Source organism: Micrasema longulum, unplaced genomic scaffold, assembly GCF_059751315.1.
Source record: "Micrasema longulum isolate JH-2025_06_02 unplaced genomic scaffold, ASM5975131v1 h1tg002326l, whole genome shotgun sequence".
Lineage (NCBI taxonomy): Eukaryota > Metazoa > Arthropoda > Insecta > Trichoptera > Brachycentridae > Micrasema > Micrasema longulum.
Genome location: NW_028279476.1, coordinates 17,406 through 44,628, shown reverse-complemented (window position 1 = coordinate 44,628; position 27,223 = coordinate 17,406). Strand labels below are relative to the sequence as shown.

Sequence of the window (27,223 nt, the reverse complement as noted above, 5' to 3'; positions counted from 1 at the left end):
TTAATTTCAGCCCGTCGCCTTTGTTTATGTTATTTGGGTATTTCAATCGCCTCTTCTATTATTCGAGTATTGTAATAACTAATTTTTTTTTCCACAAAATACTCAGTTTACCCTGAAGATGGCTCCTGCAATGGTAGATGAAACTTCGGAACGAACCCAACTTACACTGGATCACCTAAAAAAGATACATAGATATAACTGACCGTGAAAACCTACGCACCTGATTTTGTAATATATATATACATCTATAGAGGTTGTAAATCCTTGTATAAATGATTCTAAATCCACATTTAATCATGTAAATCCACGTCTAGGGACTATGAAATAACGCAGAGTAAAAAACACGTCGGCAAACATGCTGAACATTAGACCGAGAGGAATACACATTCACAATAATATATATGTATATGAAAAATGCTAAACTATATAATTTTGTTTAGGAAAATGTCCAATTATTTTGAAAATACAATGGATGATTTTGGAATAGCCCAATCGAAGGAATATCTTAATGAAAACCTTACTGATGTGAGTCACGAGTGTAGTTTCATTTGTAAGCATATTATTAACAGGATTTGAATTAAAAAATTCTCCAAATAAATTACAGCTATCCGATGGCTTAAAGAAAACAATTAATCTCTTCGTTAATACAAAATTGCAAGAACTTTTGTCCCAAGAAGAAGAAATATTCTCAAGTGGATGTGTTTACACGGGTGCAGCCGGAGTAGGACTTCTCCTCTACTTGCGAGCCAAGAATAGTCCCAATGGAAAGGACGGTCTTCGTGTGAGTTACCCATTCTTTGCCCTTTACCGCAAGAACGATGAACATGAACAAAGGAACATCATTGATTTATTGTCGTAGGAGGCTTTACACTACGCGGAGGAGAGCTGCAGGAAGGGCGGGAAGGGAACGAAGGAGGGACCGAGCTTCCTGTGCGGAGCTGCAGGACCGCTGGCCCTTGCCGCTGTGACCTCGTACCGCCTGGGGCTGCCCCACCAGCCCTACATCGCTAAGTAAACCGACAAGCTGTTTGTGTTATACGCGTTGAATGGAGTGATTATTTATCAACTGAGATAAAAACTCAAATATGAATGAAGTACTTTAAAGTCATATATATAAATATACATATATATAAATGTACATTCTATGCTTTTTTTACATTTTTTTTATTTAGTTCTATGATTAACGTAGTCTAATACAATATTTACATCTCTACTTATTCTAACATTATTTGTCACTATAGAACACTTATAGTATTCAAACTGTTCTTTTATATGTACACTTATACTATTATTATATTTTTTATTTATTTATTATAATTTTTTCTATGGATTTCACAATGGGTATGTTGTACATAAGTTACAAATACAAAATACACTAATAACAGAAGCAAAAAAAAAAACCCACAAAGGCATGTACTATGTGTGGGTATATATTTTATTTAAAATTTCTTATAATTATATATATACCATATATGTACCAAGTTCGACTATATTTATACATATTTATATATATATAGTCGAACTTGGTTATAACGATCACGGAAATAGCGAGATCTCGGACATAATGAGGAAACATTAGTTGACATTTAGGTTTGTGCTTTTCTCCATACATTTATTCACTTTCGTAACCAGCTTCTTCTCGGACATACCGAACAAAAATATTGTCAACAGTTGAGCAAAAACTCTTCAATCGTTTAAAAACATAATTTTCGAAATAAGAACCTAAGTAATAAAATCCAAATGGGGGACTAACTTTTATCACCGATGCCGCTGGGCGTTGGGATTGGTTTACGTTTATGAGAAGTGTTTAAATTTTTGAAAAAGAGGCAATTATTTGTATAATAAAACATAGCGTGAAGTATTTTGAAGTGTGAAAAAAGATTTCTCTATCATTCTCACATTGTCAACAATAATTGTATGTTTGTAAGCATTTATTATAATTTTCAATAGTGACAATATGCAATGGCGATTGGATTTAAAAACTCTTTCTCTGGTACAAAGAGTAATGCTTATATGAGCAAATTCAGCTGGTCCCGTCTTCCTCGTAATAACCAAGTTCATTATTATTTAAAAACATTTTTTTACTCTTTCCATTTAATTAAAAATATTTTATTAAATTATTATTGTTATTTTTTATGTTTTCTGGCATTTCTTTTTGATTTCTTTTCCAGTCTTGTTTATTTTAGACAAGCTATACCCGGCAATGCTTTGCTATATTTGAGTTCTTGCTAAATATATTAAATGAACACAATCGAAAGTTTGATATAAATTATTGTATTTAGTCCAAATTAGATATGTACGTAAACATTATAATTTTTGTGTTTCGGTTTAGATAAATTGTGAGGACAGAGAATTTTGATAAATAGGTATGCGCATTTTTAAAAAACGAAACAATATAGAGACATGCCAATTGTAAATATCTATAATGTGTAAAAAAGAGCTCTGCGCTGGTTTCGATATATAGAGTGAATGGACAATGAAAGAACGGCTAAAAATATATACAATGCAAATGCTCATGGATGCAGAAATAGAGGAAGACCGTGAAAGACATGGCATGACCAAATCCAACAAATACTTGAAAAAGGACAAGGTAAAAGTCCGAATAATCGGCGCGCGTGCATGAGAAAATCTATGAACGTAGAGGAAGCGAGATCTGAATGCAAAGATAGAGTGATGTGGCGTTCTATCCTCTCTACCTACCTTTAGGGGGAAGCGGCGTGATAGTTTGTTCTTGTTGTTGTTATTGTAAAAAAACCATTTCTCTAGTGTCATAATTCAGAGAGAAAACACATGAATACGTTTGTATGAAGAAAAGTCAGACCGCGTTTCCTCTTAAGATTAAACATAATTAAGTATACTTACAAAAATTTACTAAAAAATCTTAAGTAAAAACCGTTTGGATAAACGTAAAAAAGATGTTGTAACTTTTCATTGGTAAGTAGGTACTTCTTTATGATTGAATTCCAAATCTAAAAGTAATAGATTGATATTCAAATATTTAATTTAAGTAGGTACCCAAGTACTTGTTTGTGTTTGAATTCCAAAACATAAAATAATTCATTATTTTCAAATAAAGAATTCTTTTAGAAAATGTCAAACTCTGCTCAGGGATGCATTTTAGTCAGGAATGTGATTTTCAAAAATGTGTCGAATGTTAGTTGATATTATTTTAGTTTAACTAAAAATCCAGTAAAAAGAAATAAATGCGTAGAAATTATAAGGATTTCAATGAAATAATCTGATTGGGATCCATAAAAAAACAAATGTTGTTTGTAAACATTCAAAAACTAGTTTTTTTTATACACAAAAAAATAACCGCCGTCTATTTTTTTTGTATCCGCATTCTCGGCGAGTGCAACCCTGGTGATGGATAAAAAAAACATTTACAGTCCTAACTTTTTTGTACTTAATAAATTGAAGATTTTATGAGCTATAAACCTTCTTGCGACAAAGATGTACATTTATCTGAAAACTGCACGTAAATCGGTCCCGTAGTTATCCAGTCCATCGAGGAGAACCATTCGAACATTGCCTTTTATATATGTAGATTAGCATAGTTAAAATTTATTTTTTTTAGATTGTTATGTAATTATCTCGGCACTATACCTTGAATAATTTTGTTAATTTCATTAACAACATTAAATTTGATTCTCTGATCAATTGTCATAATATCTAGAAGTTAAACATTTTTTAAATTTTCGTGCGCAATTATAATAATCTTATATATCAGCAAAGGTTTCGAGATCTAACTTATTTCTTTTTTAATTTTCTTGATAGTATATAATATAGTCTGCATTTTTTGTAAAAAGATAATTTGGAGTCGATCAAAACTAATTTCTTTCGTTTTCTCAAACTCGTTTTGGATTAATGGAATTAAAATAAATATTATTCATAAACTGAATATGAAATACTAATCAAAATAATAATTATAATAATAGAAAAATAACTACAGTCGTATTTATATTATTATTGCATTACGATTATTATTATTCAATAAATTAAAATCATAACAAATTATGCAGACCAATAAAGTTAAAAATACCGTCAATAATGATCCACCACCCCAGGATGACCATCCTAAAAAAAACCGACCTACTCCCTTGGATCTTGTCTGTGACCTATCGAAAAGAATCAATTCTGCCACTAACCCACTTGTTATCTAAATCATTTGAATAAATTCTTAGCATGTGGTACATTATTTTTCTTAAATTAAAAAGTTAAAATTAAATTTATATCTTTATATAATCACTTTGTAAAGCGCCCTTGAGGTAATATATTACGAAAATGGCGCTATATAAGTTATCCATAATTATTATTATTAAGATTTTAAGTAATCCCCTCATGTTAAGTCAAAAAAGATAAAATAATACTTAAACTAAAAAAGCTATTTTGTATTCCGTCTATTTCTACTAACATGGCTTAAGAACTGAAAAAGCTAGAGGCTCCTTAAAATCACTGTCCAGCTTAGCACGATCTGAAAAAAATCCTGCTCTCATGAAGACTTTATTGTTTTCTCAAACTTAAGAAAGCAATGTAAAGTCTTATCTAGAGAGCGTTACTTCAATTATATCTCAGGTGTTGAGGCTTCCCTTCAGTCAAATCCCAAAGTATTTTGGAAACACGTCAGTAAAATGAAGAAAAACTGTGGCTACCCAAGGTCCATGCACCTTGCTCATAAATTAGCTGATAACGGTCCTGACATAGCCAACCTTTTTGCTGATTTCTTTTCCAGCATCTATGACAATCATAATACCACCTTCTTTTCTTAACCTTTCCCTTACTGTCCTAAATACACCCGCGCGTTACGGTGCTGTGTAGTCACTACACATAAAAAAAATAAGAGATTTAAAAAGGGAAAAATGGAATATTTATAGGGAATGGCTTTAATTAACCATAATTTAATTCAAAGATGATAATATTTCAAATCTAACTGCTGGAAACATAAAAAAACCATTGGGTATGGCTAACGACTCGGGCGAAACGTGCACCCGCGCCAACTTTCCGTGAGCTACTAAGTAGCTTTATAGTACTGGACTACGTGACTGACTGAGAGAATACTTTTGACGATATTTGTAATTTATCCCCGATTTCTGAGAAAATGCTTTATTTGTGCCTAATAAGTACTTATTATTTAATAACAAATTATTTCAGTCGATACGTAAATGTGTAATGGAGGAATACTGAAAATCTAAACCCAATATTCATTATATTTATAAAGATATTATAGTTATTAGACGCAATGTGTACTAGCTACACATCACCGCGCACCGGGGAGGGAGGGTTAAACAATGTTTTTGTAGCAGGGTGTTCGACCACTACAAACCTTCTTTTATATGAGCACTATGTAATACAAGCCTTCAAATCACAATATATACAGACTTCTCTAAAGCCTTTGATAAGGTAAACCATATTATTATACTTGCAGCCAAATTAGAAGCACTAGGAATTTGTGGGACCATCTTAAATTGGCTCAAGAGTTATCTTAGCAATAGGAGAATTGCTATAAATCTAAATGGCTATCGCTCTTATGAATTTACAGCTAGATCGGGGGTACCACAAGGTTCTCATGTTGGTCATTTCTCTTTGTACTGTTTATCAACGATTGTTAAATTAGTAATGTAGATTTACCCACACAATTTTCTAATGTAGATTTCTCACTATATGCAAATGATTTGAAGCTATTTACAAAAATAAATTGCACAAATGACATACTTTACCTTCAAGGGAATATCGATATACTTCTTAAGTGGTGCAAATCCAACCATCTGTTTTTAAATGTAAACAAATGTTCTCACACGTCTTTCTGTCATTCACAAAACCTCTTTTCATCACCATACTCTATTAACGATACTTTAATAACTACCGTCGCACAAATCAGAGATCTCGGGGTAACTTTTGATGACATTTGCTAATAAGTCTTTGCAGATCCTGGGATAATAATCTGGAATACAACAAATTTTAGTAGCATCGTTTCAATAAAATCTCCATATTGTGCCCTGGTCCTGCAACTGGAATATGCATCGTCAGTCTGGAGCCCTTTGTATAACTGTATCTCTTTTAACTTGGAAAGAGTTCAGCGTAAGTTTTGCTACATACAGTTCAAAAAGGGTAAACCTGTAGGTGAAATTTGTTACCAAACTTTGATGTCCGAGTTGAGGTTACCATTGCTTTCCACCAGAGGGACAATTGCTGACCTCACTCTAATGCACAAATGATGACTGATATGCACCCTGATATATTGCCCAAAATCACTGTCCCTGATAAACTTTACTGTACCCATGACGACCACAATAGTACAATAGGATAAACTTCACCCACCATTCTATCCTGGCACGCATCTACAGAACAGCTGATAATTGGACTTGCGGTGTAATGGTCAGCGCGTTTGCCTACCATGCAAGAGGTCCCGGGTTCGATTCTCGCCATGGTTGATACAAAATATTTATTTTAAAAAGGGTGCTTTCACACTACAATATTTCATAGTCCCTGGACTGGTACCTGAAGCGTAAGACTGATCACCTTACCTTCACGTAACAAAATTGATCGAGATATGCTGCGATTGGTGTACCAATCCAGTGCCCTATGCACCATTAGTTGTCTATTGCTATAATACTTAATGTACTTCTTAACTAAATATTGTAAGAGAAATAAAAGGTATAGCAGGCAGACAGCTCTTGTTCGTATTAAAACTATGGACTGAACAAATAAAACGATTATAAGCATAGTTTCCCAATTTTTGATAGTATCGACAGTAGATAAAAATTTGCCTTCAAAAAGAGGTGTGTGATTGATAAATATTTTAACAGAGATGGAGAACTTCCTGAAGAAGTTCTCCATCTCCAAAGAAGGTACAGGCATTGACGGAGCTTATAATCAATTGATTACATTTGTAGCTTTCACCATAAAAGCAGGATTATGTTATCATTATGTTAAAACATTTCTTTAGTTTTTCCCATTTATTGATTTTTATGAAGTAAAATAATTTCAAAAAGAAAACCTCTATTGATGTCGATGAAATCCATAAGGATTGCAAATGTATAATATCATGTACCATTCGGAGTCTGTTTTATGTTCAAACTTAATTTAGTACACAGTCAATGTCTCAATTTCATTTTGATCCAATATGTTCGCTGACATTGATGTTTCCTGTTAAATCAACAGCTGTGCATACATACAGGCCTGCTTGATTTGTCAACTTTATATGTTTTATTTTGTGCTCTAAAATAAGCAAAGAAAATGAATAAATACGGTATATGTTCTGGCCCGCTTCTGTTTATTCTCTATGTCAGTGACATATTCTATCAAAGTTTAAATAAAAAAATAGTAAATGCTGATACGGTTGCTATAGTTGAGGGAACTATAAATGTGAAGATATGCAAAAAAAAATAAATTATTTGGCTTAGTTTAATAGTCTATTAACAAATAAAAAAAAGACACTGAACTTCCTCATTGAACTACTTTTATAAAAATATGGTATTGTTGTCATGGTCAAAATAGTTTTGTTTTCAAAGAAATAAAAAATTACAACCTCCCCAATGCACTTTAAACTATTAAAATTAATATATAAGTAAATAAATTCAAAGTAAACTTGAAGAAATCTTTTGAACCCGAGTAAAAACAGCTTTCTATTTTAATTAGTAATACTGTATTATCATTTTCTTTTTATGTCGTATAATTTTTTTTTTTCATGTATATTCAAAATTATAATATATAACTTCAAATTACTAAATAAATAATAGAATTGTAAGTATTCTAAGCACAAGAGCTAGTCTCTTATTTGGAAAGTTACAGTTATAGTTTATCATTTATTAAGGTCAAAAATATTCCAACAGTTGTTCCAAAATTATTCACTCTTTTTACAAAAGTGCTATTATCTCCATTTCACTTTCCTATGACTGGCTGCTTTCTGCGTAACTACGTTCAATTACGTATCTTACGTAATTATAATAATCAATAACAAAAAAAAAAAAAATAATCAGAATACTTTTTTGGTAGGTTAGAAAAACTTCTGGACCTCGCAGAGAAGTCTTCTACACCAGATGAGTTACTCTACGGTCGCGCTGGCTATTTGTTTGCTCTTCTGTTTGTTAATCGAGAAACGGGGCAGGATTTTTTTTCGCAGAACATAATCTCTAAGGTAAAAATCAACTTGCATACATAACAAGCCCTCGGATCTGCGTAGGATGGCAATATGTATCCGTTGTAACATTGTAGGTTGTGGAGTCCATTCTGCATTCGGGACACAAGTTGGCGCAGAGCGAGAGATCCGCCTGTCCCCTTCTGTACCGCTGGCACGACTCCCTGTACCTGGGCGCAGCTCACGGCACAGCGGGCATCCTGTACCTGCTGCTGCAGGCCGGCGGGGACCAGAACGAGCTGCGCCCTGCGTTGGACTGGCTTCTGGAGCAGCGCCACTCTTCGGGGAACCTGCCCTCCTCGCTCGGCAGTCGCTCTGGCGACCGCCTGGTGCAGTGGTGCCACGGGGCGCCTGGGCTAGCAGCGCCGTTGCTGCTGGCCGGTGCCGTGTGGGGTGAGCCCCGCTACGTGCGTGCGGCGGAGCAGTGCGGCGAGCTCGTATGGCAGCGCGGCCTGGCGGCCAAGGGGTACAGCCTGTGCCACGGGGTGGCGGGCAACGCCTACACCCTGCTGCAGCTGTTCCAGGCCACCGGCGCCCCCGCCTGGCTGTACCGGGCGGCCCGAATGGCCGAATGGTGTGTTCTCCAGCGCGACGGCACAGAGCAGCATTCGCCCGACCGTCCTTTGTCTCTGTTCGAGGGGCTCGCAGGTCGCCTCTACTTCCTGACGGATATACTCGATGCGTCGCGAGCCAAATTCCCAGCTTACACATTGTAAATTATAATTTAAAATAAAACAACATAAATATTTTGTTTTTTTTTGTAATAATTTCAAATTACTACACCCACATCCGATATTAAGATATATGTATCTCAAATGTACATACATATATCAAATGATATCAAATGTACTCTTCTACTGTTCTCGAGATAAAACAATCCTCCCATTTTAGTGTTGTTTCTGCATTTTTCTTTGGCGGCCCACTGAAACAATGAAATAAGTGGGTTGGAGTAAAAAGGTATATTTCAATGCAGTTTTTACTCTTATCTATGGATGAAAAATTACATAATTTTACCAAAAGGCGCGGTAAAATAACGTAATTTACGGTATTTTTCGGTATGAAACGAATTTGACGTACTAATTTTTATTTTTCAAAAATAGTAGCTTCGTTTTAGGACACTTTACATGACTGCGAAAACCATGTTTAGATCCATCGGGTGGTTGTCGAGATTTATTATAAGTATGAGACGTTCAAGGTCATTCGGTATGTACTTTTTTTTTTTTATAAAAAAGGTTATTATGTTTTGAAACTTAACAGGATCGGTGGACATAAGGTCCTTAGTAAAACCTGAAGTTTGTGACCTTGAACGACTACCGCTCATGCCGCGATTTTGAAAAAAATGGTGCTTAAAATCAGTTTTTTGTGTATAATTACGTCCCTGAAGGTTTTATAGAAAAACATTTACAAAAGTATGAGAAAATAAAATTGACTTAAAAATTGTAATTTTTTTTTTTTGAGGATCAATACTTTCCAAGATACCAGTTTGAACATCAAATACATTTTATCGAAATAGCGGAAAAGCGGTACTTGCACTAACTTTGTACTAACTACTTGATAGTTGACCTACTAAAAGTCATCATTATCATCCATATTCAATATTAAGCTTTCGATAAAGTCAATCACACAATTCTTCTGGCTAAATTACAAGCCATTGGTATAAGAGATCCTTTATTATCATTTTTCAGGTCTTACCTAAGTGAAAGAAAACAGTTGATTCAAATTAATAATTCCTTGTCTTCTCCAATCACTGTTACTTCTGGAGTACCTCAAGGAGCCCACCTTGCTCCATTATTATTTAATATTTTTATAAATGATATTATCAATGTTTTTCGAAATACAAAATTCTGGATTTTTGCTGATGACAACAAGGTACTTAAACTGATTGAATCTCCCAATGATTGTCTTCTTTTTCAACATGATATTAATTGTTTTAATGAATGGTGCGACATCAATTGTCTTCAACTTAACATTGACAAATGTAAAATAATATCTTTCTCGCGACGAAAAAAACCTATACAATTCAACTACAAACTAAAAAATACTTCCCTTTCAATGGTTTCGTCAATAAAGGATCTTGGCATTACTTTAGATAGTAAACTCTCCTATCGTGAACACATTGATAATATTGTAAACAAATCTCTCAAACTTCTTGGTTTTATCAATAGAGTGACGGTGGACTTCAAAAATATTAATACCATCAAAACTCTTTATTGCTCACTAGTTCGACCCTATCTAGAATACGCTTCTCCTATTTGGTCTCCATTCTACAGGACTCATATTGTCTATATCGAGTCTGTCCAACACCGTTTTCTAAGAAAAGTGGCATGGTTGCTCGGATTACAAAGGGGTAATTATTCTTATTTTGAAATAGAGCAATCTCTTAATCTGTCTTCATTGGAGAGACGTAGAACTGAGATGGACCTTATATGCATTTTGAAAATACTTAATGCTTTAAGTGATGTCCCATCTTTGTTGCAATCAATTTCTTTTCATGTTCCCAACCATGTCACCAGAAGTCAAAATCTGCTATTTATAAAATCTTTTAAGAGCAACTTTGGTTTTTATGCCCTAATGATCAGAATGCTGTGGAGGAGGCAAAACAAAAATCGCTGGAAGGTCTAAAGAACATCCCGATAAGTGAATTAAAAAAATGTTTTGAACAATGGAAGGATCGTTTGCAGAGATATGTTGTGGTCAAAGGAGAATACTTGGAAGGTGATCAAAATTTGGTGTAAAAATATTAAAAAATAAAGAATTTATGACGAAATTCACGTTTTTTTTGGCCCCTTGTATACTTGTAAAAAAGCTAACAACCTTTTAAAAAACTAGATAAAACTGTTTTTTTTTTTTAAATGTTCGCGATTTATAAAAATGACGCCATCTTAATGTCAGTAAACAGTTTTTTACAATTTGACTAACATATTTGTACGAATAAAGCTAAATCTGTGCGTCTAGGTGAGATAAACTAAGTAAAAAGTCTCCATGTTCCACGGTAAAATTACCATCATTTACGAAAATTATCCCATTCTGATAAAAGTATTGAAATTAACAAATATACAGGTGGTAGGTATTACAAATACTTTAAACAGTTTACATTATGATATAAAAATAATTTAATATTATATAATGCTGCTTCAGGTTAGCCTGCTTAACGAGGCATCGAGTTCTCGTCTTAGACCTCCGCTGCTAATTAAGTTGGTAGTTCATGTCACAACTACGAGATGCGAACCTGACTTATGAGGATGCACAGGACTGGCATCCGACCGAGATGCCTGGAGGATCTTTGTGAACACCATATGCTCCAACTAGGTAGTGGATATGGAATGATGATGATGATGATGAGGATTTTTCGTAGGTCAACTATCAAATAATTATTACAACTTTTAAGTGAATTTTATTTTCTCAGACTTTCGTAAATTTTTTTCTATAAAACCTTCAGGGACGTAATTATACACAAAAAACAGATTTTAAGAACCATTTTTTCAAAATCGCAGCATGAGCGGTGGTTGTTCAAGGTCACAAACTTAAGGTTTTACTAAGGACCTTATGTCCACCGATCCTGTTAAGTTTCAAAACATAATAACCTTTTTTATAAAAAAAATTCATACGGAATGACCTTGAACGTCTCATACTTATAATAAATCTCGACAACCACCCGATGGATCAAAACCTGGTTTTCGCAGTCATGTAAAGTGTCCTAAAATGAAGCTACTCGTATTTGTAATATCTATGAAAAATAAAAATTCGTTTCATTCCGAAAAATAGCGTATTTTACCAAAATCTGCTAAAATTCCCGTAAAATACCGCGGTAATTTTATCGCCTCGCATTCTCTCTCCTCTACTCTTATCCACACAAATAAATTAATAAAGGCAAGAACAGTTTTACGTTACATATGCCTTTCCAAGGAAACCTAGAAATTATATGTTATTACGTTTAATACGTATTTGTGGCGTGTTTCGAAATAATGTAAAATGTTTTTCTCGGCACAAGACACCCCAGTATGCCTTTAACGTAAAAAAATATGTATGTAAAATTTGTAAAAGAAAAAATAAATAGAATTATTGTGAAAAAACACTGTGCGCTTTATGTTCAGTAGACAAGCTGATCGAACCTGGGACTGCATAACATAGTTACTTGATTTGCTTGGCTAAATAATAACATGTAAAGACCCGGGGAATTAAATTACTTACTTTTTAGTGGGCAGAGTTGAATCTTCATACATAAAGCACATATTGTATGTGTGTCCTTTCTCTTTCTCATTTGGTAACATTCATTTTGTTGTTGTATCGGTTGTCACCTATGCATTATTCTCCGTCGCTGTTTCTGTAGGACTCTGTTCCGCTGTTACGAGTTCAATTATTGCCCTGAAAAAAATTAAAAAATAAATGCCGAAGATGGTGGTATGTTATATAGTAAGTTAATTAATTCCGGAGTCCAATTTATCTTTTTAAAAAATAAAAAAAAAGCTCGAAACTCGAAAGAAAAGAAAACTATTGTAATCTGCCAAAAGTGCCTGCATACGTTGCCACCGGTGTAGTAAATTTAAACAAAGCGAATATATCTACCTGGTGAAAAAAATAATAAAAATTAGGGCGCGCAGTGCGTCGTATCTCACCGAGCACATGTCCTTAATACTCACTGCAGAAGACGGGTCTGGGCGGAGTCGACTTCCCAGCGGACGGGACGCGGATTCTCCAGGTGCTGCTGCAGCAGGCCGTGCAGAGCGTCGCGCAGCCGCTCCAGCAGCTGAGCCGCGCGCTGCGTTGTATGCCAGGCGTACCCTCCGCTGCTCACTGAACACATGTCCTCCTTATCCTCTTTCTTGCTATCTATCTCTTCAATAACATGTACATTTCAACATTAAAACTTATTTTCGCTCCTCAACAACACCCACCCATGGGGGCCATGAGATAATTCTTATAATTCATATTTTGGATGGATGAAACGGATTTGTTTGCGTTGTGAACATTTATTTTTCACAAATAAACTTTTTAAAGAAAACACAAATATAATGGAGGCATATCTGTTTCCAAATGAATAGAAAAATATATTACTAACATCTAATTTACGTATTTAGAAAGCATAAGGTACCTACTATCCGATCAGTGATTCCACTTTTAAGGCCGTAGTCTGGTGAAACGAACGCAAAATTATGAAATCATACGATTTTGCCATTACACTACAGCCTTAAGTTGACTACAGCCTTAAGTTGAAATGAGAACGCGAGAAACTTCTCTTGTAAGATCACAATCGCATGATTTTATGTAACCTATAAAAAGTAAATGGTAGAGTAGGATTTTACCAGAAATGCAAAAGTTATCTCCGAAGAAGATTAGAGGCATGGCGTCCGCAGGAGACGTGTCGTGCAGGAAGAGGTCGCTGGAACGCTGCTTGAGGCGGTACACGAGGTGGGGGGCAGGGGGAAGAGCGCGAGCGTTCACGGAGCTAGGGTGCAACTGCACGCGGCCATCCTCGGGCGTGGACAGCCGGCTGCGGCCGTAGTACTGCGCCACATTGGGGTACAGCCCGGCCACCACCAGCGCCTTGAGGAGTGCGACATTGGCGGCGTGGCGGTTGGAGGCCGGACTGTCCGGGTCGGAGCTGGTCAGGAAGCCGGCGGAGTACAGCGCCTGCCCGAACTGCTCGCGCATGGCGCCCAGCATGGCCAGGGTGCGTGCGCTCAGGAAGTTCTGGCGGCAGAAGTGCTCGGCCTCGCGCCGCGGCATTCTAGCCCAGCGCCGCTGCGCCTCCGCCGCCGCCAGCTGGTCGGAACCTGAGCCGTCTGCTAGGGACAGCCGAGCGGCTTCCACTTCTCTCTCTTTACCTGTGGATATTTTACACGAAATGATAATTTGAGGCCTAAAAAGGAATCACCTAGTGACTATACATTTTACGTTAGTCGCGTGCCGCTGTCATCTTTAGATATTTTTTACCCTATTACCTATTAGATACAAAAGGTCAATTTATCAGTTACTAAAAAAAGGGAATAACCTCGCTGAGCCTCTATTTTGGAAGAATTTTGTTTTGCAACTGGCGGGAATCAAACTCTCGATGCCAGATTCACAGTGGGGGGGGGTCTAACCAGCTGTGCCACGGCGCGCGTCGTCATGCATTGTTTAGTAAGTTCACTATTTATATTTGGTGTTTTACGGTCTGGACGGCGAAAGTTAGCACGGTTACTTCTTACAGAGTTGATATTTTTACTAGACAGACTAATTTTATTTTGTCATACATTGGGAGGCATTGTACAGAGTGCGATTATCATACTATTATTTCGTAAATAGCAATCATATGCATATTTTGATAAAAATAAATAATTCAACAATAAAAAAAGAAATAACGAGATACTAAATTATTACTATGACTGCCCCCTGTACGAGATGTATCAAATAAATCCCAACAACAGGGGTCATAACTGGAAGCTCTATCGTCCCCAATTCCACCTCAATCCCGAGAAAAACTTCCTTTCCAGCAGGGTGCTTTCGGACTGGAATAAATTGCCAATAAACCAATTGGAGTGGACAACTACCATTCCATTTCCAAAACTATTTAAAGACTTTTTTAAGGAAGAATGCGGTTAAAAAGCAGTACATGAGACATAGATATTTGGGCTCAGCCACCGTAATGCCCGGTTGTGAAATAAAGTTCCTCTTTCCAATCGTAGCTTAAAATTAGAAAATAAGTAGTTAACTGTTAAAAAACATTAAGTTATTTTTTTTAAGTGTGTGGAAAAAAAGTGGAAAAAGAAGACTTGAAGATTGTTTTACACTTTATTCATACCAAAATATGTGGCATACTACTGTGAACATTGGAAACTTTATACAACAGTGTGCATCTTACTTTAAAATCATAAAAAAGTATATGAAATCATTAAACTGTTTAAGAATGTATTTTGCGACTCGAAAGTACCCAAATTCGACTATCTGGAACACTACCCCCTTCCATAATAAATTACAACAGTGCTACTGAAAGTGAACTTATGTTTTCTATTAAATACATAATTTATTAAATGCCTAATGCCCGAAGTTGCGTACCTAACATAAAATGAAACAATTCAGACCGAAATGGACATCGAGTCATCGGAACAATACCATCATCCCTCGGTAGTGGCACATATATGTACTAGAGGTGGGCATTTCGGTTTTTTATAAAAATAGCAATAACAGTTACCTTTTCACAAATTAAGCTGTTTCGTAAAGACGTTTAAAAAATAATAGTTTAGTGCAGTTGGCGACCCCCCCCCCCCCCCTACAATCTCAATTTAAGTACATATGTATCAAAATACAATAAAAATGAATCCACCCAATATAATTTTACCTCAGAGTAATAGCGCGCGCACTACCGTTAATAGAAATGCCATTTCCCTCAAATAGAAGAAAAGCGTCGCAAATTTTTGAATAGCGACAACATATCTCCGCTAATGGCCATTATTATTTTATTTGACAACGGATGTGTAGCGGGCACTTCTATCACTGTGTTCATAAATAACATGGAAATTTACTTATTATAATAATAAAAATTGACAACTTGAATAAAAATAAAACAATTTATTTTGTCATTATTAAAGGATTTTTAAAAAAGAACCTTATATTTTAGGATAATAAAGAAAAATAGCATAAATATGAATCAAAACAAACTTATAAAAATTCTGATACATAAAATAGTAAAAAAATATATTTTTTACAATATATAACCTTTAAGGCAGATTTGATTTGGCAATTCTTGACCTGAGCGCAGCTCATTTTTATAGCTGCAAACAGTAGTTAGCTTCATGGTTACTATTTCAATTATTGTGAAAGGTTGCTCTATATGCAATAGTCTCTGATAATTTTACTGCGCCATCTGGATTTTTACAATCTTGTTAAATCGGCCAGTGGAATCATGTTGATGTGATGTTTAATTTACGAAATTACTCAAATCTGGATCTTCAGATGTTTGCTCAGATTAGTTATATTTTTCTATTTCATTCGATTGACACAATATTTTGAGTATGTTTAAATCTTAGAAGACACATATCAGGTTTGACCTGTAGGAAGTTAACTAATCAATACAATGGAGTATCATTTTGAGAAGGTTCTTCGACTTCCATATTCCTTTCTCGAAAAGATTCTTCATCTGAGATAAACTATCTGTCAATTTAATATTACATTAAAAAAATACCTATAGGGAGAACAAAAGGGTCTCGAAAGGCGACTACAGCCGCTATGGAGCTGGCGGGGCCCGCGGCGGAGAAAAGGGCGGCCAGCAGCAGCATGCGAGCTGCGCCGGGGGCCACCGGGAGGCGCGCCACATGCACGCCCAGCGGGGTGAGGCCCTCCGCCGCGTCCAGCACGCCCAGCCGCCGCAGCAGCGCGACGGCCGTGGCCACGGCGGCCGGCTGCGGCGCATCCAGCAGGGAGCCCAGGAAGGCGGGGCGCAGGCGCAGGAGTGCGGCTGCAAGCAGCGGTTCGTGCACGGGCGCGCGCAGCAACTCAGGCGGCGGCCGCGGCGCGAGCACCGCGGCGCGCGCTGAGCTGTACAGGCGGTAGCACTCCCCAGGGCGCACCCGTCCCGCTCGCCCGCGCCTGCACATCTTAGAGGGGTAATCAGGGATCCGAGCAAAAGATGATCGAAATTAGTGAAAAACGATTGTTACGGACTTGAAAATGATATTGGGTGGATAAGAGGTCACTGCGGAATTCGAGGCAGAGAAAAAGTGGATGAAAAGGCTCGCAAACAGCTCCCGATTTTTTTTATTGTATTATATAGTTATAATTTATTGATGTTAAAAAGTGATTCAATGAATTCCGTGTAAAGAATATACTAAACTAAACTAACCTACGGTACAAGGTAACAAAAATATTTTTTCCAACAACTTTTCATGTTTTTTTTTAAAGCAGCAGGTTTGGCTATGAATGGACTCAAATATTTACCGGTGAAATCAATAGTTTTCCATATGATGATGATACATTCCAAGATGTTCCTCATTTGTGGATACATTGTCCCTTTTTTAGCTTGGAGGAAATGCAGCCAGAGGCGCCTGTGACTGTAGTTAGATACGGGAAGTTATCACGAGAGGTAATATCCATACATGGTTAAAATAGTCAAGGCAATTGTTGAAATGAACAAAAGAAGACCAAATGACGAACACTGTCTAAGTAGAATGAAAGGTCTGTTGATATTCGTCAATAGTCTGGCGTCTCTCGAATGAGTTTTCTGTGGTTTTCTCTTCTCAACAAAGCCACAGCCGACTATCCCACTAGATAGATTCTCACACAATAGTAGGAGCAGTCAGAAGGAACATACCTTTTGTGGTAAATATAAGCCTTGTACATAATAAGCGAGGCAATTGGCTGCTATACTGCCGCCATAAGCAAAAAGGCAGTTATTTTGATATGTCATATTTTGAGATGTGACACATTTTAGTATTCATCTAATTTATGCATATTTAAAACAACTGTAAATAATCATAAATTAAAACACAGTATGTCAATCGTTTCTAAAGCATAAAACCTGAGTGTGTCATATCTACACTGACTTTTTGCTTATGGATCTCTAGATATAGTCTTATTGCTTAAAAAAATTAAAAAACATCAACGTTTTATTGCTATATATATATTAAATAGTACGAAATTTCTTGTAGGACATCTATTTATATATATATAATATCGCGTTTTGTGTTTTTTGCCAAAAAACTGCCTTTTTGCTGAAGACGGCAGTACAGTGGTGGGTAGCCTATGCAAATTGCGATTTCTAGATTATACATATTATTACATTACATAATGTGGCTCACCTTTGATGTGCATTGGCTTTGGATACCCATTCCGCCTGCAATGTCTTCACATCCGAGTCCACATCGTAGTCTCCTATCTTCATGCGCCCGCAGTCGATCACATAGACTACATCGTCTATTGTGATGGATGTTTCCGCAATATTTGTGGATACTATAATCTTTCTTACTCCTGAAAAATTTAAAATTTGATTAGTTAAACCCTCCCTCTCCGGTGATGTGTAGCTAGTATACATTGCGTCTAATAACTATAATATCTTTATATATATAATAAATATTGGGTTTAGATTTTCAGTATTCCTCCATTACACATTTACGTATCGACTGAAATAATTTGTTATTAAATAATAAGTACTCATTAGGCACAAAAAAGCATTTTCTCGGTAATCGGGGATAAATAACAAATATCATCAAAAGTATACTCTTAGTCAGTCACATAGTCCAGTACTATATAGCTACTTAGCAGCTTTCGGGAAGTTGGCGCGGGTGCACGTTTCGCCCGAGTCGTTAGTTTCGCCCGATACCCAATGGTTTTTTCATGTTTTCAGTAGTTAGATTTGAAATATTATCATCTTTGAATTAAATTATGGTTAATTAAATCCATTCCCTATAAATATTTCATTTTTCCCTTTTTAAATCTCTTATTTTTTAAATGTGTAGTGACTACACAGCACCGTAACGCGCAGGTGTATTTAGGACAGTAAGGGAAAGGTTAACAATGCAGTGTATCATTTTTTTATTACGAGCTGAACCCAGCAATGCTTTGCTATTGCTAGACTAGAATTGAATCTGTGACAGCATAGTTAATTCTGATTCGACATTTGTCCTGGTTTAATAAGTTCGATTAATTTTATAGGCATCTCATATGCTTCTTGTATTTTCCAGAGTGTAGATCTATGCGGACTATCAAACGCATTTTCATAATCTACAAATCACATGGCCAAGGAACTATTAAGTTCTTTATTCTCCTGTATACAGCGTGTTGTGGATATGATCCGCACATGACCTACCAGGTATGGAACCCGCCTGGTTCTCTCTCAATACTAGCATAATGGGCCCTTGAACTCTTTGCAGTATTATGTATGCCAGTACTTTTCTCTTACCAAAAATTAATCTTTTTGACTTAATTTTTTTTAAAAAAAGATAAAGAAACATGATTTGAAAGTTTAACCCCTGAAAACATGAATTAATTCCCTTGGATATATAAAAGCTTTTTCTACAGCCGTGAGAACGTTTGGAATATCACCTGAGGAATTATTAGAAATTTTATTTTAGAAATGTCAACTGACATTATACCAACAAAGTTCATGAAATATTTTTCAGTTTATTTACTGCATTTAGAAAATGGACTCAAAATTGTAATATGTACTTTGGTGATAGTGCAAAAATCCATAAAAAAACTTATTTATTTTGTGTTATGAAAAGCCAGAGTACTAAAACGCTATTTCATCGGTTCAATTACAAAAAATACAATAAAAGAAAAAAACATTAGACAAATGAAATGAAAATGATTAAAAGAAAAAAAACCTTCAGGGGGGGGCGTAAATATGGCATTCTGATCCAAAGCATTCAGTTGCGAATGTAAAGGAAGAAGCAGGTGGGGCGGCAGGAGCAGGGCCGGGTCTCCCAGGAGGCGGCACACTTTGGAGATGTCCGCCATCCCCGGCAGAAACACAAGTACCGCCCCGGGCGGGCGCGAGCGGCAAAGCTCGCGCACTAGCGCCACCACCAGCTCCGCGCACAGAGTCTCGCTCTCCGGCAACTGCAGGCTGGCCAGTGTGCGCGCGCTGTAGCCGCCCGCGCTGCGTAAGCGCTGCAGCAGCGGCGCCACGAGGTGCTCGTGTTGCAGGTGAGCCTTCTCCGCTTCGTGCCGGCGGGCTCGCTCCCCGCGTTTCCAGGGCGGCCCTACAGGCGCCGGCGCTTTCCACTCGGCGAAGCCGGTCATCTCTATCACGTCTTCTAGATAAAACTCCCGGATAGGAAACATGACTCCGGGAATATGCAAGAGAGGACAGCCGCCGAAGTACTGGCAGAAGCGTTCGGCATCCATGGTAGCGCTCATAAGAACCAATTTCAAATCTCGGCGTTTCGGGAGAATCTAAACAAATAAAAGAATTTGTCATTTCAAATAAATATGATATAAATGTAAATTTGCTAGATTCACCTAAAATTACTGATTACACAATTATTCATATTCTAATGGAAAACAGAAATACAATTAATAAACCAACAAAAATGACAAAAACATATAAAAATTATTAAAAATATGACAAAGAAGAATTTAAAAAACAGTTGGAATGGAATAATGGATTTAGAGTACAATTTAAGAGCAGACACCTTAGTAAAAAATTTAAAATATGCAATTGATAAAGTAGTACCCGAAAAACGGTGTAAGTAATAAGTGGTACAATATTAAACTAAAGAGGATGCAATACGAAAGAGACAGACTGTATAAAATAGCAAAACTCACAAAGACGACGAAAGATTGGGATACATTTAAGCATTGTAGGAATAAATACTCAATTGAATTTAAAAAAGAAAAAAACGAATATTTTAAAACAAAAATTGAAAATGGTAAGAGAGATCCAAAGAAGACGTGGATTACAATTAAATCATTAATAAAAAGTGATAATAAGGGAGTGAACGAAGACATTCAATTTCCGGATGGAATAGAAGGCTCAAATATTGCCAATAAATTCAATAAATATTTTATAAAAAGCATTGAGGACATTAATAGGAGTATTCCAAAGCTAGAATTTGATATTAACGATTGTAAAATAGAAGAAAGAAACATTGAATTTGTACTTAAACCATTGACAATAGAAAATTTAAGAAGTGTATTAAAAAAATGACATCGAAATCAAGTCCGGATGGGATTATGATAAAATTGATTGTAGAATCATTACGTATCACTGAAGAGTACATATTAAATATTATGAATGAATCCATTACTTCGGGAGTGTTTCCACAATCATGGAAAACATCTAAGGTTATTCCAATACCAAAATTAAAAAACGCCGTTAGATGTGAAGATTTTAGACCCGTAAATACTCTGCCTAAGTGTGAACAAATTTTGGAATATGTTGTAAAAGACCAACTTGTAGCATTTTTAGAAAGAGAGAACGCATTATATGAACAACAATGTGGATTTAGAAATAATCACTCATGTGAAATGGCCCTTAACTTAGTAATAGAAGATTGGAAGGCAGATACAGATAAAAATAATTACATAATTTCAGTATTTTTAGACTTCAGAAGAGCTTTTAAAACAATAGATAGAGAAATAATCATTTTAAAACTTGAGAAAATTGGGATAAAGGGAACTACTTTAAAATGGTTCACAGAATATTTGAGTAATAGATATCAAACTACGAAAATTTGAGATATTCTATCTGATAGTCTTATGATTTCATTGGGAGTACCACAGGGATCAGTTCTCGGCCCTATACTATTTATTATTTACATTAATGACTTGGTGAAAATTCTTAAATACTGTAAAATAAGATTATTTGCCGATGATGCCCTGGTATATATTGCAGGAGAAAATTATGAATCCATAGTACCTCAACTAAAATATGACCTTAAAAATATCAAAATATCGTTGAAGAAGAATAAACTTAAGCTGAATACAGATAAAACTAAGTCTATGAACATAGGAAATAAAGAAATTCCTATTTCACCAACAATAATGATGGATGCAGAAATATTAAAGGAAGTGAAAGAGATAAAATATTTGGGGATTATAATAGATTCTAGATTGACTTTTTCCCAGAATACAAGATATGTGAAAAATAAGATAGCAAGGAAGGTTTCTCTTATGGGAAGAATCAGAAGATATATAACTGCAGCTTCGTGCAGGATGATTTATAATTCCATAATTGTGCCTCATATAAATTATTGTAGTAGTATTTTGTTTTTGGCAACTGAAGGGGAAAAAAATAAACTTACTGTTCTGCAGAATAGGGCTATGAGAGTAATTTTGAAAAAAAATAAATACACCAGAATAAGGATGATGCTGAAACAAGCAAAAATTATGACAGTATGTCAACTAATATATTTTAATGTAATGTTTTTTGTTCATAAAATGATTAATGGTTATACCTCAAAAGAGTTGACTCAAAAGGTTTTTTCTAATCAATGTGAACACGGATATAAAACAAGAAATAAACATGAAGTAAGACTACCATTTCGTAGGAAAACAAGTACACAGAACTCATTGATGCACCGAGCTGTACAGTTATATTATAAGGAAATACCATTGGAAATAAGAGAGCAAAAAAATATTATTTCATTTATTTAAATGAAATAATATTTTTTTGACATTTGACATTTGTCAATTAAAAAAACATGTGTTTAGCAGATAAATTTTCGTGTTAGCTTTATAGAAGTTTTCTTTTTAAGTGTACGTATATCGTTTGAAAAATGTTAATAATTAGTATATGTTTTAATAATAATTAGATATAAGTTAATATTAGGACATTCATTTATTATGTTTGTACTATTTAAAGACAAAATAAAAATAAAAATAAAATAATAAAAATAAAAGATAACATTGAGTATTTTTCGTCGAGCATTATACGCAACGTGGAGTGGTAAGTGTCTCACCAGCTTTAAAATTCCCAGCAGAATATCGCAAGTGGTGTCCCTTTCGTGGACCTCGTCGAGCAGCAAGTGCGAGAGGCCTAGCAGCGCAGGGTCCCGCTGCAGGCGCTGCAGCAGGACGCCGGCTGTGACAAATTCCAGGCTGGCGTGGATGCGCGGCGGCGCGCTGTCCAGCCGGATGGTGTAGCCGGTGCTAACCCCCAGCGGCTCTGCGCGCTCCGCGGCTACGCGCGCTGCCACGCTGGTGGCTGCCAGGCGCCGGGGCTGCGTCACCATCACTCTCACTTGCGCCCCTCGCCCGCCCACCAGCGCTTCGTCCAGGATTAGTTGTCCTACCTGGGAACAAAAAAATACAACAACCTCATGGGGAATCCCACCCTACCTAGTATGCAGGCGCAGATATTTTAATTTTTATTAATTAGTTTTTTTGAGTCAATCAACAGGCTTAAGGAAGCCTTTATAGGTTGGCATTATTGACAGAAACATATTGAATTAAACTTAACATAAACAATGTAAGTAATCTTTGCCATCTTGGAATCTAAAAAACTATTTAAGAAACCATTTAAAAGTATACATGGCAAGATCTAGGCAGACATGGGAAGTGTGTCACCTTTGAAAAAGGAGCAATTATACCGCTTGCTTCTTGAATGCTAGCCTTTGCTGTAGGAACACATCGACAGTACAGTTTAGTAAGATTTTGTTAATTGTTCAGAGAATCGTTGGCAGAGGGGAAAAGAACCCGACATTGTAAAATTTCCTGCAGCAAAGAAAGCATTGGTACGCAAATTACAGTAAGGTACTTTAAGGTTAATCTGAGCAAGGATATCATGGACATCTATATAGTCATATATTATTTTGTGCAAGAATATTAAACCAGCCAAAACCCTTCTGAATTCTAAAATGAAAATGTGAAAGTATTCTAGACCAGCGTTTCCTAACCGCCGGTCCGCAGAATTACTTGTCGCCCATTATTAAATTCCTGTACTAACTAAAGCATGATCTGTTATTTCTATACCTTGTCAGGAAGTAAATTCCAGAATTCAAGCCCTCAAAAATGTACACAACGCGATCCGATCCTCTACATTAGACACATACTCGTATTGTCTTTCCAGAACACCACCCGAGTAGCCTATGTCCAGAGCTCAACGCTCCGGGTAACCGCCGTCCCTCGACTGTCCCATGGAGAACAAGGAAACCGTTTGGTACATGCCGTACCCCCGAGACAAGTGCAGGAGCGGCGGTTGCGCGTGGAGAATCGGGTACCACCTTGTCCAACGGCGACCGGCTCCTCAGTGTGAGAAACGGGTTCGACGCCTCGAACCCGTTTCTCAAACTGACGCCTCAGCTCTTAGTGATTAAACTCTGTGCGTAAAGTAAATTTTCTCTCTCTATTAAGTAGTGTAGCACCCCATCTTTTAATGTAAAGCGATGGAGACTGTAGGAGAGGTCACCTAAGATTGTTAGAAAGAGAACTACGACCTCGAGAATGAGTCTCTGTTCAGAATAAAAGGTTAAGTCCTGTTAATAAGTGCGACGGGCCACCTGTCCCACCATCGTCATTGAATCGGCCGCTTTTATTTGCCTTTCCACCTGTTATAATAAAACAATAAAAACCAATAAACAAAATACTACATAAATGAAAGTTTTTATACCTGCGTTACCAGTCTGCAAAATTTTTCTCCCATTTTCACCGGTCTGCAGGCTTAAAAGGTTGGAAAAGGCTGTTCTAGACGATCATAATAGTTAATTATAAGAGTATTTCATTATTTTTTAAAAATCAAAGATTTAAAAAATTTACATTGAACTGAATCAATCCAATTATGATTATAACACCATATTATAGAATTAAATTTAAGCAAGCTATGAACAAATTATTTATTTATTAACGGACTTATTAAGTCCATTTAAAAATGGTATATACATTTTTTTATAATATTTACAGGTATAATTGAAATAAAATACAACTAAAGGAAATTAAAGTAGGACAAGAATTAAATAATAATTACTACCTCGAGACAAGATCTGGTCTATCTTAGTGATTGTTTGATAGAAAGACTTGCACCAAAAAAGTCCCTTTAGACGGTGAAATTGCAATTGTTGGGTATTTGAATGGTTTAGATATTCTCAAAATAAATCCACCGACTTTGGATGCTCTCTTAGAGATGTAATCAATGTGATTTAGTTTTACTATCAAATGCTATCCCAAGATCTTTGATCGTCTCAACGTTTATTAAAATGGTGTTATTAATTAAATACATTTCTTTTTATGTTTTAGTAAATTTAATAGACAAACATTTACTTATACAAAAAATATATATAATTATCATAATACCAATACAATAAAGCATCAAGGTAATTTTGTAATTTATGGCAGTTATCAATAGTCTTTAGTCTTTTATGATTTTGAATATTTTAAGGTCATCAGCAAACAAAACAAATTTTAAAATAAGCCATTTATTTTTAACCATCAAATTAATAACCACAAAGTTAGTGCTTCAAATATAAATTTTGTATTTATGAAATTTAGAAAATTTAATTTTTAATGCAATATCATTTATAATTTCAAAAAAATAATAAAAATGTAAAAAAAAAACATTAGAAAGAGTAGAGGTTTATTGTAATAATTACAGTAAAACTCTGTTTATCTGAACTCCAGTCATCCGGATGGCCAAATATCAGGATCGTTATCAGGAAATAAAAAATTAAGGAGATGTTATAATACTAAATAAAAAAGGGAGTTGGCAGCCGGCCCATTTCTTCGTCGAAGCAATTAACTTTGCCGGAGTTGTTTAAGTAAGTTTTGATGTGATAGCATTTGGAACTCATTAATCCGGATAGTTGGGATTTTGGGGTTGGAGAGTAAAGAAGGTATTAAGTATGTCAACTAACCTGAGTGGTTTTTCCGCAGCCTGTGTCTCCGCTGATGACTGTCACTTGGTTTTCTTGAATACTTTTTAAGATTTCGCCCCTTTTCTGGTATGCCGGTAACTTTTTACGAAAATCTAACATCTTCACGAATTCGGGGTTGTTGATTTTGTTAAAAAGTTCCGAACGCAATGCAACATTGAGATCCGAAGGTATCGAAGCCCGTAAACCTTTCTCTAAGCACTGGTCAAGTTTGTCCAGAAAAGGGACAGTAGTAATATCGATGTATTCATCTCGAAACAGCAAGTTTTCCGCCAGGAGCGGCTCCGCTGGATCGGACCTGAGAGAGTCCAACAACCTCTCGATGGCTACTTGCCTCTCTTCGGGTAGTTCCAGTACTGGCTAGAAATATTTTTAAAACATCAGATTAGAAATGTTATTTTCTACGCGATAATGAACTCTGAATATTTTCTTCCGTTGAACGATTATGTAGAGTAAATTGGATTCTGGTTTTAGTCCTGTGGTAGTGCCATTTACTATAGATCAGAGATTTGAGGTTCAAACACTGTTTTAGTAAAATTTCAACTAGTTCAGGGTTATTTCTGACGAGTTGAAAATGGTCTATAAATTGAAATGTGCGAGTAAATTATAAGAAATATTTGTTAGGAATATATCAACCCTAATCACTGAAGAGTTCATTACCACCCAGCTGTTATCCAATGAGGGATGTTTGTACTTGTGGATTGTCGGAATACGGTTCATGGACAGGCGGAGACTAATGTCCCGCTGAAGGAATGATGATAAATAAAAGCGAATCTATTGATCTAAACGCGATACAAAGATCCACATCAAGGTGTAGTGATTACAAAAAAACAGGGACATTACGGCATTCAGCAGTTCGCCAGCCACATGAGTTGATACACGCACACAAGCTGATAACAACAACGTAAAACTGTAAAGTAGGTTCTTACCATATTTTTTTTATCCCTGTTCATTCTCTTTTTGTTTTTATAGTAAAGACCAATTTCTTTTCCTTGTAAATGCGGTGGATGACTTGATCGCTTGAAGGGTCTTCCGCGCCCGCCTCTTCCCCTGCGGAATCTCGAGGGCTCCTGCTCGAGGGGGTCTCGACTGCTGAATGTTTCGCGATGGCCGCGACCGTACGGTCTGTGGTCTCCACTACTGTCTCCAGTTGAGAGCTGCGGATAGCGATGGTCAGACTCTTGAAAATATCGATTTCGGCGCCCTCGAGAGCTATCACTATTCGCGAATGACATATTAATATGTTTACTTAACTTACAACTATGTCAAATAATCATTACGAGCACATTTCACGTAGTTATTTTTGTTTGTGCATTCTACATTGATGAAGTTGATATCGGCTTGTCAATCTTGTTACCAAAAATTACTTATCCCGTATCCGTCTATCTAACAAAAAATGACAAAACTAATCAACGATTTATTGTCAAATGTCAAATTATTTGATTATTTCATTTTCTTGATCTTTTTCTTCTTCTTTGGTGTGGATGATTATTCATCGGAGTTAAATATGGGGTAACTTGTTATTGAAAAGGTGCGAGATTGAGAAAAAAATAGGATGAGATTAAATTATTTCAGAGGGTGTAAAATAAAGTTTCGCGCTTCGCACGTATAAAAAAACGGAAGCTTTTCATCTCTCCGCCAACTGAGAAGAAGCTGGAAGGAAGATCCGCCGATCAGAAACATGATATTAAATAGAAAATCACGTCTTCCTGGTACCATTTTAAATATAAAAGATAGAAAATAATTTGTCATGTGTTTTTCTTATTTTAATTCTCAGTCAGGATAATGTAATTTTTATTAAACCCAA

General features: G+C 36.0%; 2 protein-coding genes across 3 annotated transcripts; one reads left to right on the top strand and one right to left on the bottom strand.

The window, feature by feature from the left end:
- On the top strand, positions 1-8,886 carry LOC148272464 (lanC-like protein 2). The gene is made up of 6 exons (XM_088240001.1): positions 1-37; positions 441-525; positions 605-781; positions 860-1,011; positions 7,996-8,137; positions 8,215-8,886. Exons 1-6 carry the CDS (start codon positions 27-29, stop codon positions 8,851-8,853), a joined length of 1,206 nt encoding a protein of 401 aa, XP_088096127.1. The 5' UTR covers positions 1-26; the 3' UTR covers positions 8,854-8,886.
- Positions 8,884-26,872, bottom strand: LOC148272463 (ATP-dependent DNA/RNA helicase DHX36-like). 2 transcript variants are annotated; one of them, XM_088239999.1, is made up of 10 exons: positions 26,346-26,872; positions 25,399-25,776; positions 22,513-22,845; positions 19,435-20,005; positions 17,911-18,079; positions 16,299-16,702; positions 13,441-13,962; positions 12,778-12,973; positions 12,329-12,502; positions 8,884-9,059 (listed from the first exon to the last, which is right to left on the bottom strand). In XM_088239999.1, exons 1-9 carry the CDS (start codon positions 26,649-26,651, stop codon positions 12,436-12,438), a joined length of 2,946 nt encoding a protein of 981 aa, XP_088096125.1. In that variant the 5' UTR covers positions 26,652-26,872; the 3' UTR covers positions 8,884-9,059; positions 12,329-12,435. The 2 variants fall into 2 exon arrangements, with proteins under 2 accessions (XP_088096125.1, XP_088096126.1); XM_088240000.1 differs by lacking the exon at positions 8,884-9,059 and having other exon boundaries at positions 12,412-12,502; positions 16,299-16,710; positions 26,346-26,860.
- Between the last annotated feature and the right edge of the window lie 351 nt (positions 26,873-27,223).